The sequence below is a fragment of the Haliotis cracherodii genome, unplaced genomic scaffold (assembly GCF_022045235.1).
Source record: "Haliotis cracherodii isolate W230 unplaced genomic scaffold, xgHalCrac1.p SCAF_4, whole genome shotgun sequence".
NCBI lineage: Eukaryota > Metazoa > Mollusca > Gastropoda > Lepetellida > Haliotidae > Haliotis > Haliotis cracherodii.
The window spans coordinates 43,896,787-43,911,254 of record NW_027266297.1 but is presented as its reverse complement, the minus strand read 5'-3'; the positions used below and the strand labels follow the sequence as shown (position 1 = coordinate 43,911,254).

At 43.6% G+C, this 14,468-nt stretch overlaps 1 protein-coding gene across 1 annotated transcript in view; it reads right to left on the bottom strand.

The window, feature by feature from the left end:
* Window positions 1-14,468, bottom strand: part of LOC139478195 (guanine nucleotide exchange factor subunit RIC1-like) — an 80,257-nt gene that overhangs the window by 27,738 nt on the left and 38,051 nt on the right. Inside the window, exons 5-14 of the mRNA XM_071260567.1 lie at window positions 10,202-10,344; window positions 8,859-8,903; window positions 6,126-6,259; window positions 5,520-5,611; window positions 5,067-5,155; window positions 4,211-4,355; window positions 3,473-3,521; window positions 2,679-2,858; window positions 869-1,099; window positions 492-602 (exon numbers count right to left, since the gene is read on the bottom strand). Coding sequence (XP_071116668.1) covers window positions 492-602; window positions 869-1,099; window positions 2,679-2,858; window positions 3,473-3,521; window positions 4,211-4,355; window positions 5,067-5,155; window positions 5,520-5,611; window positions 6,126-6,259; window positions 8,859-8,903; window positions 10,202-10,344 — 1,219 coding nt within the window. The remainder of the gene's footprint in view (window positions 1-491; window positions 603-868; window positions 1,100-2,678; window positions 2,859-3,472; window positions 3,522-4,210; window positions 4,356-5,066; window positions 5,156-5,519; window positions 5,612-6,125; window positions 6,260-8,858; window positions 8,904-10,201; window positions 10,345-14,468) is intronic.

The following is a 14,468-nucleotide window of genomic DNA, read 5'->3' as shown; positions in this document are numbered from 1 at the left end:
ACACCACGCCCATTGTCAATATGACACACACATTATCAACACACACAACACCACATCAACATCACACATAATCAACATCTTCCAGACATCAACAACACAACATACACATCAACATCAAAATCACATACACACATCAGACCTACACCATCAACATCATCACACCTAACATCAACATCACACACACATCATCACATACACAACATAATCAACATGAGACACACACATCATCAACATCAACTTGACACACAATCAACATGACACACACACATCATCAACATCAACATCAAACACACACATAACATCAACAACACACACATAACATCCCACACTCAACATCAAACTCACACCAACACATGCTCAACAACACAAGGAGCTTCCCTTCCATATACTGAATACATTCAATGGGGTAATAAGGGAATGAGACCAGTCGCCTGCATTATATAACTGATTTTTTAGGACTAATTCTTGGCTGTTCTAGCTGTGAGACTTACCTGTGTTTCATTCCCAAACAGCTTCCACTTTCTGTTAAAGAGAGCATAGTGAGCGAAACCGGTCTTCCCTGCCACCGCCACACACTGCCCAGCTCGGTCCACTGCTGAATACTGGAAGAGGTAAAACATGCCTTGTCATAAACCTGCCCTCATGTTTTTGAAGACTGACACTAGGGCTGGGACAAGTAAAGATTTACTACCTGGGTACCCAACCAATTATTGTCCAATCCTACCCGGGTACCAGCTGTAGATCTCAAGGGTTGGTACAAAATGTCAGACTGGGAATTGTCTTACCGGAGCCCTGGCAAAAACTATTTAGATGCAAAGCACAGCCAGATAGCTGTGTGATATAGGACTGATCCTGGGACTAAACTCACCCTGATTGGCCAGTTGCTGGCCAGATAGCTGTGTGATATAGGGATGACCTGCCATTGCTTGTTGCCAATGAACACATTGCCTAGAAGACATGAGGTGTTGTTGCGTATGTGCGGAGAGTTGTGATGGTGGTGGTGGTGATGGTGATGGTGACTAGACGTCCGGGAGATGGTGTCTCCAGTACTCATGTATAGCTTATCCTCCCCCTGGAGGAACACATGCTCATGGTTGGCCTGTAACAAAAACATAGAGGGTTGACAGACCACTCAACACACAGGGGTCAACTGACACACTGCTCCGACTACAAGGGTTAATTGGCACACAACTTACCACATACAAGGGTTGTTTGCTGTTTAAAACCACACACTATTCCAGTGATATGTCATGTAAATAATTGAACCTGGATCAGACGAACCAGTGATTGAAACTATGAGCATCCAACAAACACAATCAGTAAAGTCACTGAGACTGACCATCACTGAGACTGATTCATTGAGTTGCCACTTACAACAAGCATAGGTTTTTTGGGGCAGATTCTAACTTGGAATCCCCTCAGGGCCATACAAGGGTTGACTGACAAACCATGCACCATTCATGGGTTGACTGATAAAAACTCACCATGCATAGGCTGCTTGACAAACCACGCACCATGCATGGGTTGACTGATCAACAACTCACCAAGCATGGGTTGACTGACAAACATTTCACCATGCATGGGTTGACAGACAAACAACTCGCCATTCATGGGTTGACTGACAAACAATTCACCAAGCATAGGTTGACTGACAAACAACTCACCATGCATGGTATGACTGACAAACAACTCACCATGCATGGATTGACTGACAAACAACTCACCAAGCTTTGGTTGACTGACATATAACTTGCCATTCATGGGTTGACTGACAAACAACTCATCATGCATGGGTTGACTGACATATAACTCGCCATGCATGGGTTGACTGACAAACCACGCACCATGCATGGGTTGACTGACAAACAACTCATCATGCATGGGTTGACTGACAAACAACTCATCATGCATGGGATGACTGACAAACAACTCACCATGCATGGGTTGACTGACAAACAACGCATCATGCATGGGTTGACTGACAAATAACTCTAATGATGGGTTGACTGACAAGCAACTCATCATGCATGGGTTGACTGACATATTACTCGCCATTCATGGGTTGACTGACAAACGACTCACCATGCATGGGTTGACTGACAAATAACTCATCATGCATGGGTTGACTGACTAATAACTCGCCATGCATGGGTTGACTGACAAACAACTCACCATGCATGGGTTGACTGACAAACAACGCATCATGCATGGGTTGACTGACAAATAACTCTATTCATGGGTTGACTGACAAACAACTCATCATGCATGGGTTGACTGACATATTACTCGCCATTCATGGGTTGACTGACAAACCACGCACCATGCATGGGTTGACTGACAAACAACTCATCATGCACGGGTTGACTGACAAACGACTCACCATGCATGGGTTGACTGACAAATAACTCATCATGCATGGGTTGACTGACTAATAACTCGCCATTCATGGGTTGACTGACAAGTAACTCGCCATTCATGGATTGACTGACAAACAACTCATCATGCATGGGTTGACTGACAAATAACTCTATTCATGGGTTGACTTACAAACAACTCACCATGCATGGGTTGACTGACAAATAACTCGCCATTCATGGGTTGACTGACAAACAACTCATCATGCATGGGTTGACTGACTAATAACTCACCATGCATAGGTTGACTGACTAATAACTCACCATGCATGGGTTGACTGATAGGGCACTCTTTAGGAACTGGAACTGCAACAGATTTGACTTGTGACACTGCTGATAGATCCCCTCCCCGTTCTCCTCTCCCTCCCCTTCCTTCTCCTGGGTCGTGCCTCCTTCACACAGTGTTGAAATCATCCATAGATGGTACCCCTCTAGACCCCACTCCTGAAATGAAAGAGAAATGTTGAAGATGATTTTATTCTAAACCAGATCTAGTAAGTATGAACATAACATCAGTTGTCATCATCCAGCGATCATTCCACAAGCTGCTGAATCAGGTATAGTAGGACACACAGTAGAGTGAGACACGGGACCATGTAACTAATAATAATAACAATAAAAAAATCGCCAAAAAATCTTAGACGAGGCAAGTTTTTTTAAAAATATTATTAGTTATATGGTCCTGTGAGTGAGAACACCGCTCATATAGCAGATGTGTTGCTCGTGTATGTTTGTTGTTCAATGCTGCACTCAGTAATACTCCAACAATATGATATGGCCTGTAAATAATTGACAGACAGACCAGTGGTTGATTATGAACACGTCCCATGTCCTATGATGGTTATGATCACACACAACAAAGTCACAGTGCCAGACCACCCAATCCACTTAAGAACCTCTTACGACAAGCATACATTGCTGGGGATCAACTCTAACACTGAAAACACCAAGGGCAGCTGTCATATTGAGGGTTGGTCATCCAGAAAGTGGTCGGCTACCTCCCAAGTAAGCTATGTTACTGGAGTCAATGACATCCACCTCTCAGAAGACTCACTCACCATAGACTTGACAGAGGCAGGGTACAGGTGAATGCCTTCCTTCGGGGAGCTGGAAAGAAACAGGGATCACGTAAGATTCAATTTACTGATATCTTACAGTTTGTGCTTCATATAAGATCTATTTAGGAAGAAAATAGAGTGTACAAGGGTAATATGGATGTAACTATTTAATTCATCATCATCATCATCATCACCATCATGCAGTCGAAGAGCCTGCCACCAACTTGCAACCAATGATAGCAAGGTTTATCTCCCCTCGGAGATATATGCAACTCGTAAGCCACTGTATTTAAGTTAGTAAATTTTGTCTTTCACCACAATCAGAATGTTTTGCAGCTACAAGTTGATGGCATGTTAAGTCTGGACCAGACAAATTATCCTTATCATTGAGGTACAATATTTTACAAATCATCAGGTCATATATTATTGTTTTGATTAACGCCACAATCAGCAGTATTCCAGCCTAATGACTGCAGCATGTACATAATCAAGTCTAGGACCAGACAATCTAGTGATTGATATTACGAGCACAGCTCCACGCCTTCTTTATTCCAATATGGTGCTCCTCCCCACCGTGTAACAGGAGACTCAACTGTAATCCCCCCCAGTGTACAGACCAGCAATGTATATGGTGCTCCTCCCCACCGTGTAACAGGAGACTCACCTGTAATCCCTCCCCCAGTGTACAGACCAGCAATGTATATGGTGCTCCTCCCCACCGTGTAACAGGAGACTCACCTGTAATCCCCCCCCAGTGTGCAGACCAGCAATGCCCCAAACACACTCCACAAGGAGAAGCCGCCATTCTTCCATGTGAGAGCAATGGCAGTGCCATCTGGTGTCCACTTCATGCACTGCACTGAGCCAGCTATAGAGGCAGCATCTGAGGAGAGTGTTATTATGTATTAATGGTGTTACTATCATATAATGGATAGTATTATTTTCATGTAATAGATAGTGTTATTATCATGTAATGGATAGTGTTATAATCATATATAAAATAGCTACACGTTAAATTGCAAAGAACATTGAAGAACGAAGCATGGTTTATTTCATGATAAAACATTTCTTTAGATTCCAACATGCGCTCGCAACTTGATGAATGACATCAGTGCAAACACAGTACCTTTACAGCAACATATAGCCATGGATGTGTTGTCAGTGCATGTGTGTCTTTACAGCAACATATAGCCATGGATGTGTGTCTGCATGACTGCATTGACCTACCTGGATATCACTAATTAGAGATGACTAGTTTATGTGTGTCTACATGACTGTGTTGACCTACCTGGGTAGTCCCTGCTAGAGATGACTAGTTTATGTGTGTCTACATTACTATGTTGACCTACCTGGGTAGTCCCTGCTAGAGATGACTAGTTTATGTGTGTCTACATGACTGTGTTGACCTACCTGGGTAGTCCCTGCTAGATGATGACTAGTTTATGTGTGTCTACATGACTGTGTTGACCTACCTGGGTAGTCCCTGCTAGAGATGACTAGTTTATGTGTGTCTACATGACTGTGTTGACCTACCTGGGTAGTCCCTGCTAGAGATGACTAGTTTATGTGTGTCTACATGAGTGTGTTGACCTACCTGGGTAGTCCCTGCTAGAGATGACTAGTTTATGTGAGATTTCCAGTGCTCCAACTACTTCATCTATCATGTACACAATCCCCTCACCACTGAAACAAACAACACAATCCATAAGAGTCCTTCACAGTTGCCATGTAGTCAAAACAATATTAGACAAGCAACAGTCGCTCATACATAGAACATAAATTTTACAGTTTTACAGTTTTTCCTGGGTTACTAAAGTCACTCCTACAAAGCTGTAACATTAGTTATTAATATGTATAATTCCTATAAGGGAATTTGTACCGACATCTGCTGTAGACTTTGGCCCGTTTATCGGCCGCTGATCAGGTCCAGATAAACCCTTGAATCTGCATTATGAAGGGCACATGAACATGAAGTACGGAAATAATCTGTCATTTCAATTCTGTCCCAGTTGTCAAATTTATCCCTTGTAATTGTTAATAATCTTACCTTTTACATCCAAATGCTATGAGCCTGTATCTGTGGTTGACTGCGAGAGAGGTAGCATTCGACAAATCCTGAGCCCAAACACCATGGGCACTCTGAAAATATGATACAAACTTCACTTGCATCACACATTGATGACACTATATCTTGCACCATCTCACAGACCAGAGAGTCAAAGGCTCTGTACTACATCTGTTTTCATTTTTAAAAAAAGACTTTCATTGGACAGCACATTTGTATATATACATAAACAATGGGCTGTGTGAACATCCCCAACTGGTTGACTGACTGTGAACCACACATCAACCACCCACCCACCCCATCTAGCTTCAACTGGTTGACTGACTGTGAACCAAACACCACCAACCCACCCCATCTAGCTCCAACTGGTTGACTGACTGTGAACCACACATCACCCACCCACCCCATCTAGCTCCAACTGGTTGACTGACTGTGAACCACACATCACCCACCCACCCCATCTAGCTTCAACTGGTTGACTGACTGTGAACCACACATCACCCACCCACCCCATCTAGCTCCAACTGGTTGACTGACTGTGAACCAAACATCACCCACCCACCCCATCTGGTTCCTTCATCAACTCACTGTTTTCTCTGATCTGGAGGAAGGGGGGATGACAAAGACAGCCTTGCCGCTGGACAGCACCATGCTGTATCCGCCCAGCGTGGGACTGTACTCCATGTGAACCACATAGCCATCAGTGTCGGTCAGCTTGGAAGCTGCAAGATACACCACCAAGACCGACTTAGTCAACATCCATGCATCTGTAGCTTCAAAATATAGGTCAAATCAGATACAATCTATACAATAAAAGAAAAAATCACATTTAAAAAAACAAACATATTCATTTTATTCATAACTAATTGAAAAATAACTGATGTGATGACGTAACTTAAAATTCGTCTACAAATCATGACTACATGAAGAATTTGGATTTACTTTTGGATTTCACATGCACTTTACACACCAGCAACTGAAGGATAATCTGATCAACATGATGAACTATGTCCAAGTGTGGAAGGCTACATCATCTACCATGAGTGTCATGCGTCATGGTATAGACACATCAGGGACTGGGTAGAGACAGATCGGGAATATGTAGCAGAAGGGTGTCATCTTTCACATGCTATATACTCAATGCCATTAATAGCAAACTTACACAAGTTGGGTATGCAAAATGTACTACAGAAAGTTAGACTACCGTAATCATAGCTTATACAAAACTGAATCCACCAAAAGACTATGCTCATACTGTTCAATGCCTTTCCAAGGCATTTTATCAAATTTTATGCAGTTTCAAAATTGAAATATTTTCAAAATCCAACAGCCAAATTCAGTGAAAAACTTGCTTATATACATGATCAAATCTGTCTATAAAAATAGATCAAGTTGTATTAATTCATCAATTTACAAACATAATTTGGATGACCTTAGGTAATAATTAAGGGGAAATGGGTGGCCAGGTGGCCAAGTGGTCTAAGGAAAAATAAAGTGCTTTGAGTTGTGTTGTACCCCTTGACCATGCCAGGATGTGCTGATCTGGGGTTTGAATCCCAGGTTTCCCAGGATTATGATCCTTAGTTTGACAGTCACTGTTCCTACTACAATGTATGGAAATACCTATTCAAACCAGATCAAGGTTTTCTTGTGACTGGGTAGAAAGAATGCATAGACTGGTAGACAGGTGACTATAGGAAGTAGGCACTCGGACAACACACCTTCACACCAGCTCATAGGACACACCTGATGAACTCATCAATTCAGAACAATGTGACACAATACTGCAGTGATGAAATATGTTATCACGATGTTAGTAGGCAGGTGAGTGCAAATAGAAGCATGAACAATGAATGAAGCATAGACAATTATTATTATTATTATCATTATTATTAACAACAGCATAACAAAACACATTCCATGTTATGAGCATATATATACATATTACTGTTAGCATGACATATTAAACAGTTTGAGTTGCCTCCCTTTTTACCCTCATTGACAAGCTCCATCCCAGCGTGTGACACCTTCGTTACCTTCTCGGTAACATTGCTACCACCAGTGAGGGCGTGGCCATTACAAGAACCTTGAAATTTGCCTTCTAACCCCAAATGTAGTAACATTTATACTTTTGTTTATGTCTTTGGGAATGCCATCACAGTTATTTTTTAAAAGGTTTACGACTGACCATATTTCCCAGATGAATTAAGCTTTTTGTTTGTTTGATCAGATTGGTTTGAGATTGGAGACGAATGGAAAATCAACCAACTTCTCTCTTCCATTCTTACAATACCAATTACATGATAGTTGTAAAGAATCAGAAATTCAAATTGACAAACAAAGAAAATAGATAAGGAGGGGTAAGAGTATTCGGCATGAGGGCATTCATCACTTGTTTGTAAACATAACGGTCAGACGGCTGTGCGTTCAACTCTGAGCATGGTTGTAGCCACCTATCACAGCGAGGAGCTTTGACTGGTGGCAGCGAAGGAAGAGAGAGCTCCAGGAACAGGATATCGCTGTGAGGAGCTTGCCTCAATGATGGAGAAACTTTGGCCCACCCTGACCATAATGCAGACAGCGCCCTTAGTGATTTGCCATAACACACTCAAATACTGAAATCTCAAAATATTTCCTTTACATGATGCACACTCACTGTTTTGATAGATCAGGGATACCTTCTATCACTACAAATTCATTAGTTGTTTCTCAGATTATTTGGTCAAAATGGAGTAGCTGATGGTGATTTTCAACCAGGACAAATAGAAATGACAAAATAAGAACAAGGATTTTTCCTGGCAGAGTATATTGCAGTAATACCCATGAACACACAATGAGAGTCCACTGAGTTTGTCATTTACATTTTTTCCAAACCTTTGTAGGAAGGAATTTGTCTCCCGTGGGTAATCTTGGGCTCAATGCGACCATTCATGCTTCACCATAAAATAAAAAACAAAAGAGGATATTTCTAAGCCAATAGCAATGATTCTGATGCACAATTAGTCAATTTGCTGTGGCCTTACGAAAACGTGTTAAATCATCTTGGTCCGTTCCACAAAACCACCTCATGCTTACAACTATCCCATGTTGATGATAACACATGTTACAACAGTTGTAATGCAAGGATTGTCTTGTAGGACAGGGTCCACAACACAATTCAAACTCATTCAATAAAAAAAGGGAGACAACTCATATATTTTACAACCCGGCACTGAAAAAACATGCACTGAACATTAGCTTCCGACTCCATGCAAAGCTATTCCATTCACCAAACAATTCCTAATCATTCATCATTCGGTGCTGTTTACACAATGAAATTACCGGGACTGGGTGTGGTTCCGTTGGGCCAATTCCACTGGGGGCACGCTCAAAAACAGATGGGCAAATTCAAATAGCATTTCAACCTAGAACTTTGTGGAAAACATAAAAGAACTCTCTCCTTAATATCCACAATGATGAAATATTCCGTAACGTCAAAAAACATTTCCTCTCACTGACCATCATTTTCATTTAGGTTACGTATAAGAAAGAAACTGAAAATGCTGAGACAAAATTCTTCAAGACGATGTGAGAAAATCATCAACCACATCATAACTGAAGTCTCACAGTGTATTTTATTCTTGATGTAAAACATGCAAATGTCGAGAGTTTAAGCCCTCTATTAACACACATTCCCCACCCACCCCACCCCCACCCCCACCCCCACCCCCACCTCCATAGCATTAAGCAAAGGCAGCCTACACAAGCTAAATGATGTGAGAGGCATGGATAGACCAAAACATTATTAACTTTTTGCAAAGCTTTGCATGGCAATATCCTGAACATAGAATTGACAATGTTATCACTACCATTAATCCCTTCATCATGTTAATGTGCAAATAGACTGATTGGTGTCTAAGTTGTATCGCCTAATTGTAAAAAGTGAAAATTAGTGGCATATTATTTCTAGGTATGAGAAAAGTACACAACTAGCTTTAAACAGAGAGAGTGATGTGATTATTAACAGTTGAGGTACAATGTTATGATGCAATGAAAACCTTTCTTTCGTGACATATGACAGAAGTGACAGATGGAGACATGAAATGCATGGCTGTCAGTTAATCAGCTGATGACAGTTACCATGGTTACATGATCATTAAAGCGCAGTGAGAGGTACAAGTGTTATTTTTGCTATTACTTGAAACTAATTGGTTTCTAGCAGGGATGGTTCTAACACAAAACAATCTATTTCGAGGTTTCTACGCTAACATATCACAGATATTTCCCTTAAGTCATATATGATTGGTAAATCTGTAAATAAGGCCACTTGAAATTGTTTGTTTATCATCGGAATCAGCATATAAATAATTCTAAAAGGAAAACTGATACTGATTCAAAGAAAACATACATTTCATATCTCAATCTTCGGTCAACAAAGGTGAAATGCATATATTTTATAAAACTTAAGTTACAACCTGTTAATTCTACAGTACCAAATATTCTAGGCATCTTTTTTCTTATTTGTAAAATGTCATCCCTTTATGCAAAACATAAACCTAGAAATTCATTTTTCCCAACTACAACTGAATCCTTTATGTGAAAACACTCCCACAGCAGACACAAGAGGTCGGTCACACTGACATTCCCTATCTTCTGTGAGGGTTCTACAGAGTCAGGCGCCCTACCTCTAAACTGCTGCAGGTCTGTGGACACCGGGATATCGCGTAGATGCAGTGTAGCCTTGTCGTTCTTGTTGCCGTTCCAGCGAACCCGGTTCAGATAGCCGTCTGCCGTGCTCACCACCAGCTCGTCACGGACACTCAGACAGCTGAAACAGACACTCAGACGCTGAAACAGACACTACTCTCAGAGACTCAACACAACTCACACACACACACACACACACACACACACACACACACACACACACACACACACACACACACACACACACACACACACACACAAAACTGGATCAGACAACTAGAACAGACACACACACACAGCTGGAACAGAATCTCAACCAACTGACACGGACACACACACAGCTGGAACAGAATCTCAACCAACTGGAACAGACACACACACAGCTGGAACAGAATCTCAACCAACTGACACAGACACACACACAGCTGGAACAGAATCTCAACCAACTGACACAGACACACACAACTGACACAGACACTCACACAACTGACACAGACACTCACACAACTGACACAGACACTCACACAACTGACACAGACACTCACACAACTGACACAGACACTCACACACAGCTGGAACAGAATCTCAGAGATTAAAACAGTGATTGAGTGAGTAACTAGTGCACATCATAAACATTGAAGCTATACATGGATCAGATGAAACAGACACACAACTGGAGCAGACAATCAGACCATAACTGAAGCAGACATGAAACATCTTGAAAAAATACATTTCATCATATGTCTAAATGCTTTTTTTTGTTCTGATGTGACAATATTTAGAACCTTATTGAACTTTCACTGCACACTGACATTAGTGATACTGATGTGGTTATTGTGATGTCTAGTGTGGATTGTCTGAATCTACACTCGTTTAAATAAGACATATAAACAAGATTTTGTCAGCCATAAGCTATATTTCCTGGGTATATACCACTCAAAACAAGTAAAAGAACACCTGATTTTTGCATATCACTAAATTTTTACAAACCTGTAGAGGTTATGAATTCTCTGATGAAATCCTCCTTGGGGCACTTATTGCATTTTCCTTGCTCAAGAAAATCTACATGACATAGTTGTAACCATTTTCCTTAATAAAAAATGTTACCACACAAAAAACTTCGTTTTTGTATGATATACGACCACCCTTACGGGGCCTCACCACCAACGGCGCCTCACGCCAGGGGGAGCAACTCTCACCCAAATCACTTTCCATATGTCAAATGCTGACGGAATGTGGGGAGGTGGGTGGCCGTGCCCCAAGGAGGATTTCATCAGAGAATTCATAACCTCTACAGGTTTGTAAAATTCTCTTTCTGATTAAATCCTCCTTGGGGCACTTATTGCATCAGTACAGACTCCCAAAGATAATCTAGGAAGTGGCATCCGTCAGCAACAGGCGTAAATAAATACATCGTATTTGATTATTCAACAGAATAAAATATTGAGTTCAATAAATGGAACCAACCTTATCGTGAGGCACCACCGTCGAAAGGCGGGGGCTAGAGACAGGGCGTGGTCGACCATATATTATGATAAAGCCTGTTTTCGCGGCTTGTCATAAGTTGAGAACTCGAAACACCTCCCACCCCCACACTTTTTTTGAACAAGTGATATAGGGGCATAGATCACGAGAGACCATAACCAGCGCTGAGCTAGGCCAGAGAGTCCCCGAGGATCGAAGGAGCGCGTGCGCAAAATACGAGTATTATCGAGTAGTAAGGACTGATATTTATCGACCGCAGAAGATAAAATCCGGACCATTACCGAGCAGTATAACCGGAGGACTGTCTAAAATCTCGAATGCTCAATTGGCTAGAGATTAGAACTTTGCCCCGTTCGGAGAACTGACTGACCAAACCGAGTACGCTCGCTTGAGTGTTTGTCGAGTTGGTAAGGTTTGATGAATCGTGCTCGGCTGGCTCCAAATAGCCGCGGAGCAGATCTGCTCAATGTGCAGAGCCGCGGCGTACGCTTTTGACGCAGCCACTGCTCTAACCTAATGAGCCTTCAACCTGGTAGGGGGGTCCCTGCCTGTAAGCGTATACGCTGTACAAATGGTTGAAACTATCCACCTCGAGATAGATTGTTTACTCGCAGGTGAGCCAACCTTCCTACCGCCGTAACAGCAAAATAGTTGGTTATCCTTACGGACACCAATATTTCTGCTGATATAGGCCATGAGAGTCGTGCGGACATCCAAGACATGAGCATGTCTTGCAGTGGTCCCCGACGCGGAAGGCTGTGAAAGAGCAGGTAGCTCAATAGGAGCCGTTCACGTGGAAGCGTGTGCGACCCTTTGACAGTAAGAGTCCGGTAGTCGAAAACTGACTCTGTCCCGGTGATATTTATCGACCGCATGGAAGACAGTTATTTCGGGATCGGCTGACATAACACGAATGTCGTCTACCCGTCTGCCGGACGTTACCACCACAAGGAACGCCGTCTCCCAGCTCAACAGCTGAAGAGAGAGAGACGACAGATCCCGAAAGGAAGGACCGGACAGCCAATCGAGAATGATTGACAAGTCCCAAGGGGGACTGATCCGCCGGACTGGCGGTCGGATCCTGTCCACACCTGCTAAAAAGCGCTGCACTAATGGGTGTGCACCCAGAAGTGCCCCGTCGACAGTGACGTGAAAAGCTGCGATAGCTGTAGAGTAACCCCGGACTGTTGATGCGGCCAGGCCGTCATCTAGTCGCGACTGGAGAAACTCAATCACGGATACGAGATCTGCAGAAAAAAAACCAAAAGATCTGCAATCCCTCTATCGACACACCAGGGCGCATAGCAGGCCTATCTATCGTACTGAACGTTTGTCGAATCTCTCCGCGAAGCCAGTATTGTGTCTGCAACTCGTGCAGGAATACCGCTCTTCTGGAGGCGATTCCTGACAGTGGCTAAGCCACCCATTGAATCCTTGGATTCGGGTGGAGGGCCCCGTTCTGGGATAGGAGGTCCGGTCATAAAGGTAATATAACAGGAGGCTGAGACAGAAACCTGAGTATTACTTGAAACCCACTCTGCGCCGACTAAAGAGGTGCCAGGAGCACAATTAGTCGCGCAGGCTGAGTGCTTAGCTGAGACAGGACCTTGGAAATCAGAGGTACTGGGGGGAATGCCCACAGAATTCTGTCCGTCCAATCTAGCTGGAAGGCGTCCGGTGCCACCGACCTCGGGTCGTGGACTCGGGAGCAGAACGTTGGTGTCTGGTGATTCATCACAGACGCAAACAGATCCACCTGTAACGGCCTGTATAACAGGGAGAAAATCCCGAATATCCCCGGGTCGAGCCTCCACTCGTGAGGAGCGAGGATCCGGCGAGACAGAGCGTCCGTACGGACGTTGTCCACCCCCGGGAGATAAACAGGTAGCACCCTGATATCGTGAGAGTCGCACTATAGTAGGAACTGCCACGTCTTTCGTCGAAGCGACGGAGACGCCGTTCCCCCCTGCTTCCGGATGTAAGTCATCGCCGTTTGGTTGCCCATCTCTAGACGAACCACTTGGCCACGAAGCAGACCCGGGAAGCGTTGGAACACCAACCTGACCGCTCTCAGTTCTAGCACATTGATATGCAGTTTGATCTCCTGCTGGGACCATAGTCCCGAGGCAGTGTGATCATTCAGAACGCCTCCCCAGCCGGAGAGTGACGCGTCTGTTTGAACTGTGAGAGACGGAACGGGAGTGTCGAGGGGGAGCCCCCGGGACAGATTCCCGACCTCGGTCCACCACTGGAGGTGTGTAATGAGCCAATACGGAGTCTCGAGCACAGTCTCGAGATCTTCCGAGTTCGCCCAAATTCGACAGAGTGCTTGTTGAATGGGACTCATTCTCAAGCGCCCCGCCAGACCAAATCCACTGTCGCCGCCATGTTGTCCAGTAACTGGAGCTATGTACGAGCAGTGTGACTTGCGCTGAAGGGACTTGATATCTTGTGACAGAGATACACGTCCTCTCACCGTGTTGAAATTAGCCACTAGGAAGACTAGATTCTGAGTGGGGCTCAGATCTGACTTCTTGAGACTGACCATCCACCCTAGCGTGATCAGAATATCTATCACTTGTTGTGTAGCTATCTGACTCAGGGATTGCGATAGAGCTCTTAGTAACCAGTCGTCGAGGTACGGATGGCAGAACCGACCTTTTGACCTGGCCACTTGGGCGGGACTCAACATCAGCTTGGTGAACACCCTCGGGGCCGTGAAGATCCCGAATGGTAGAACCCTGAACTGATAACACCTCC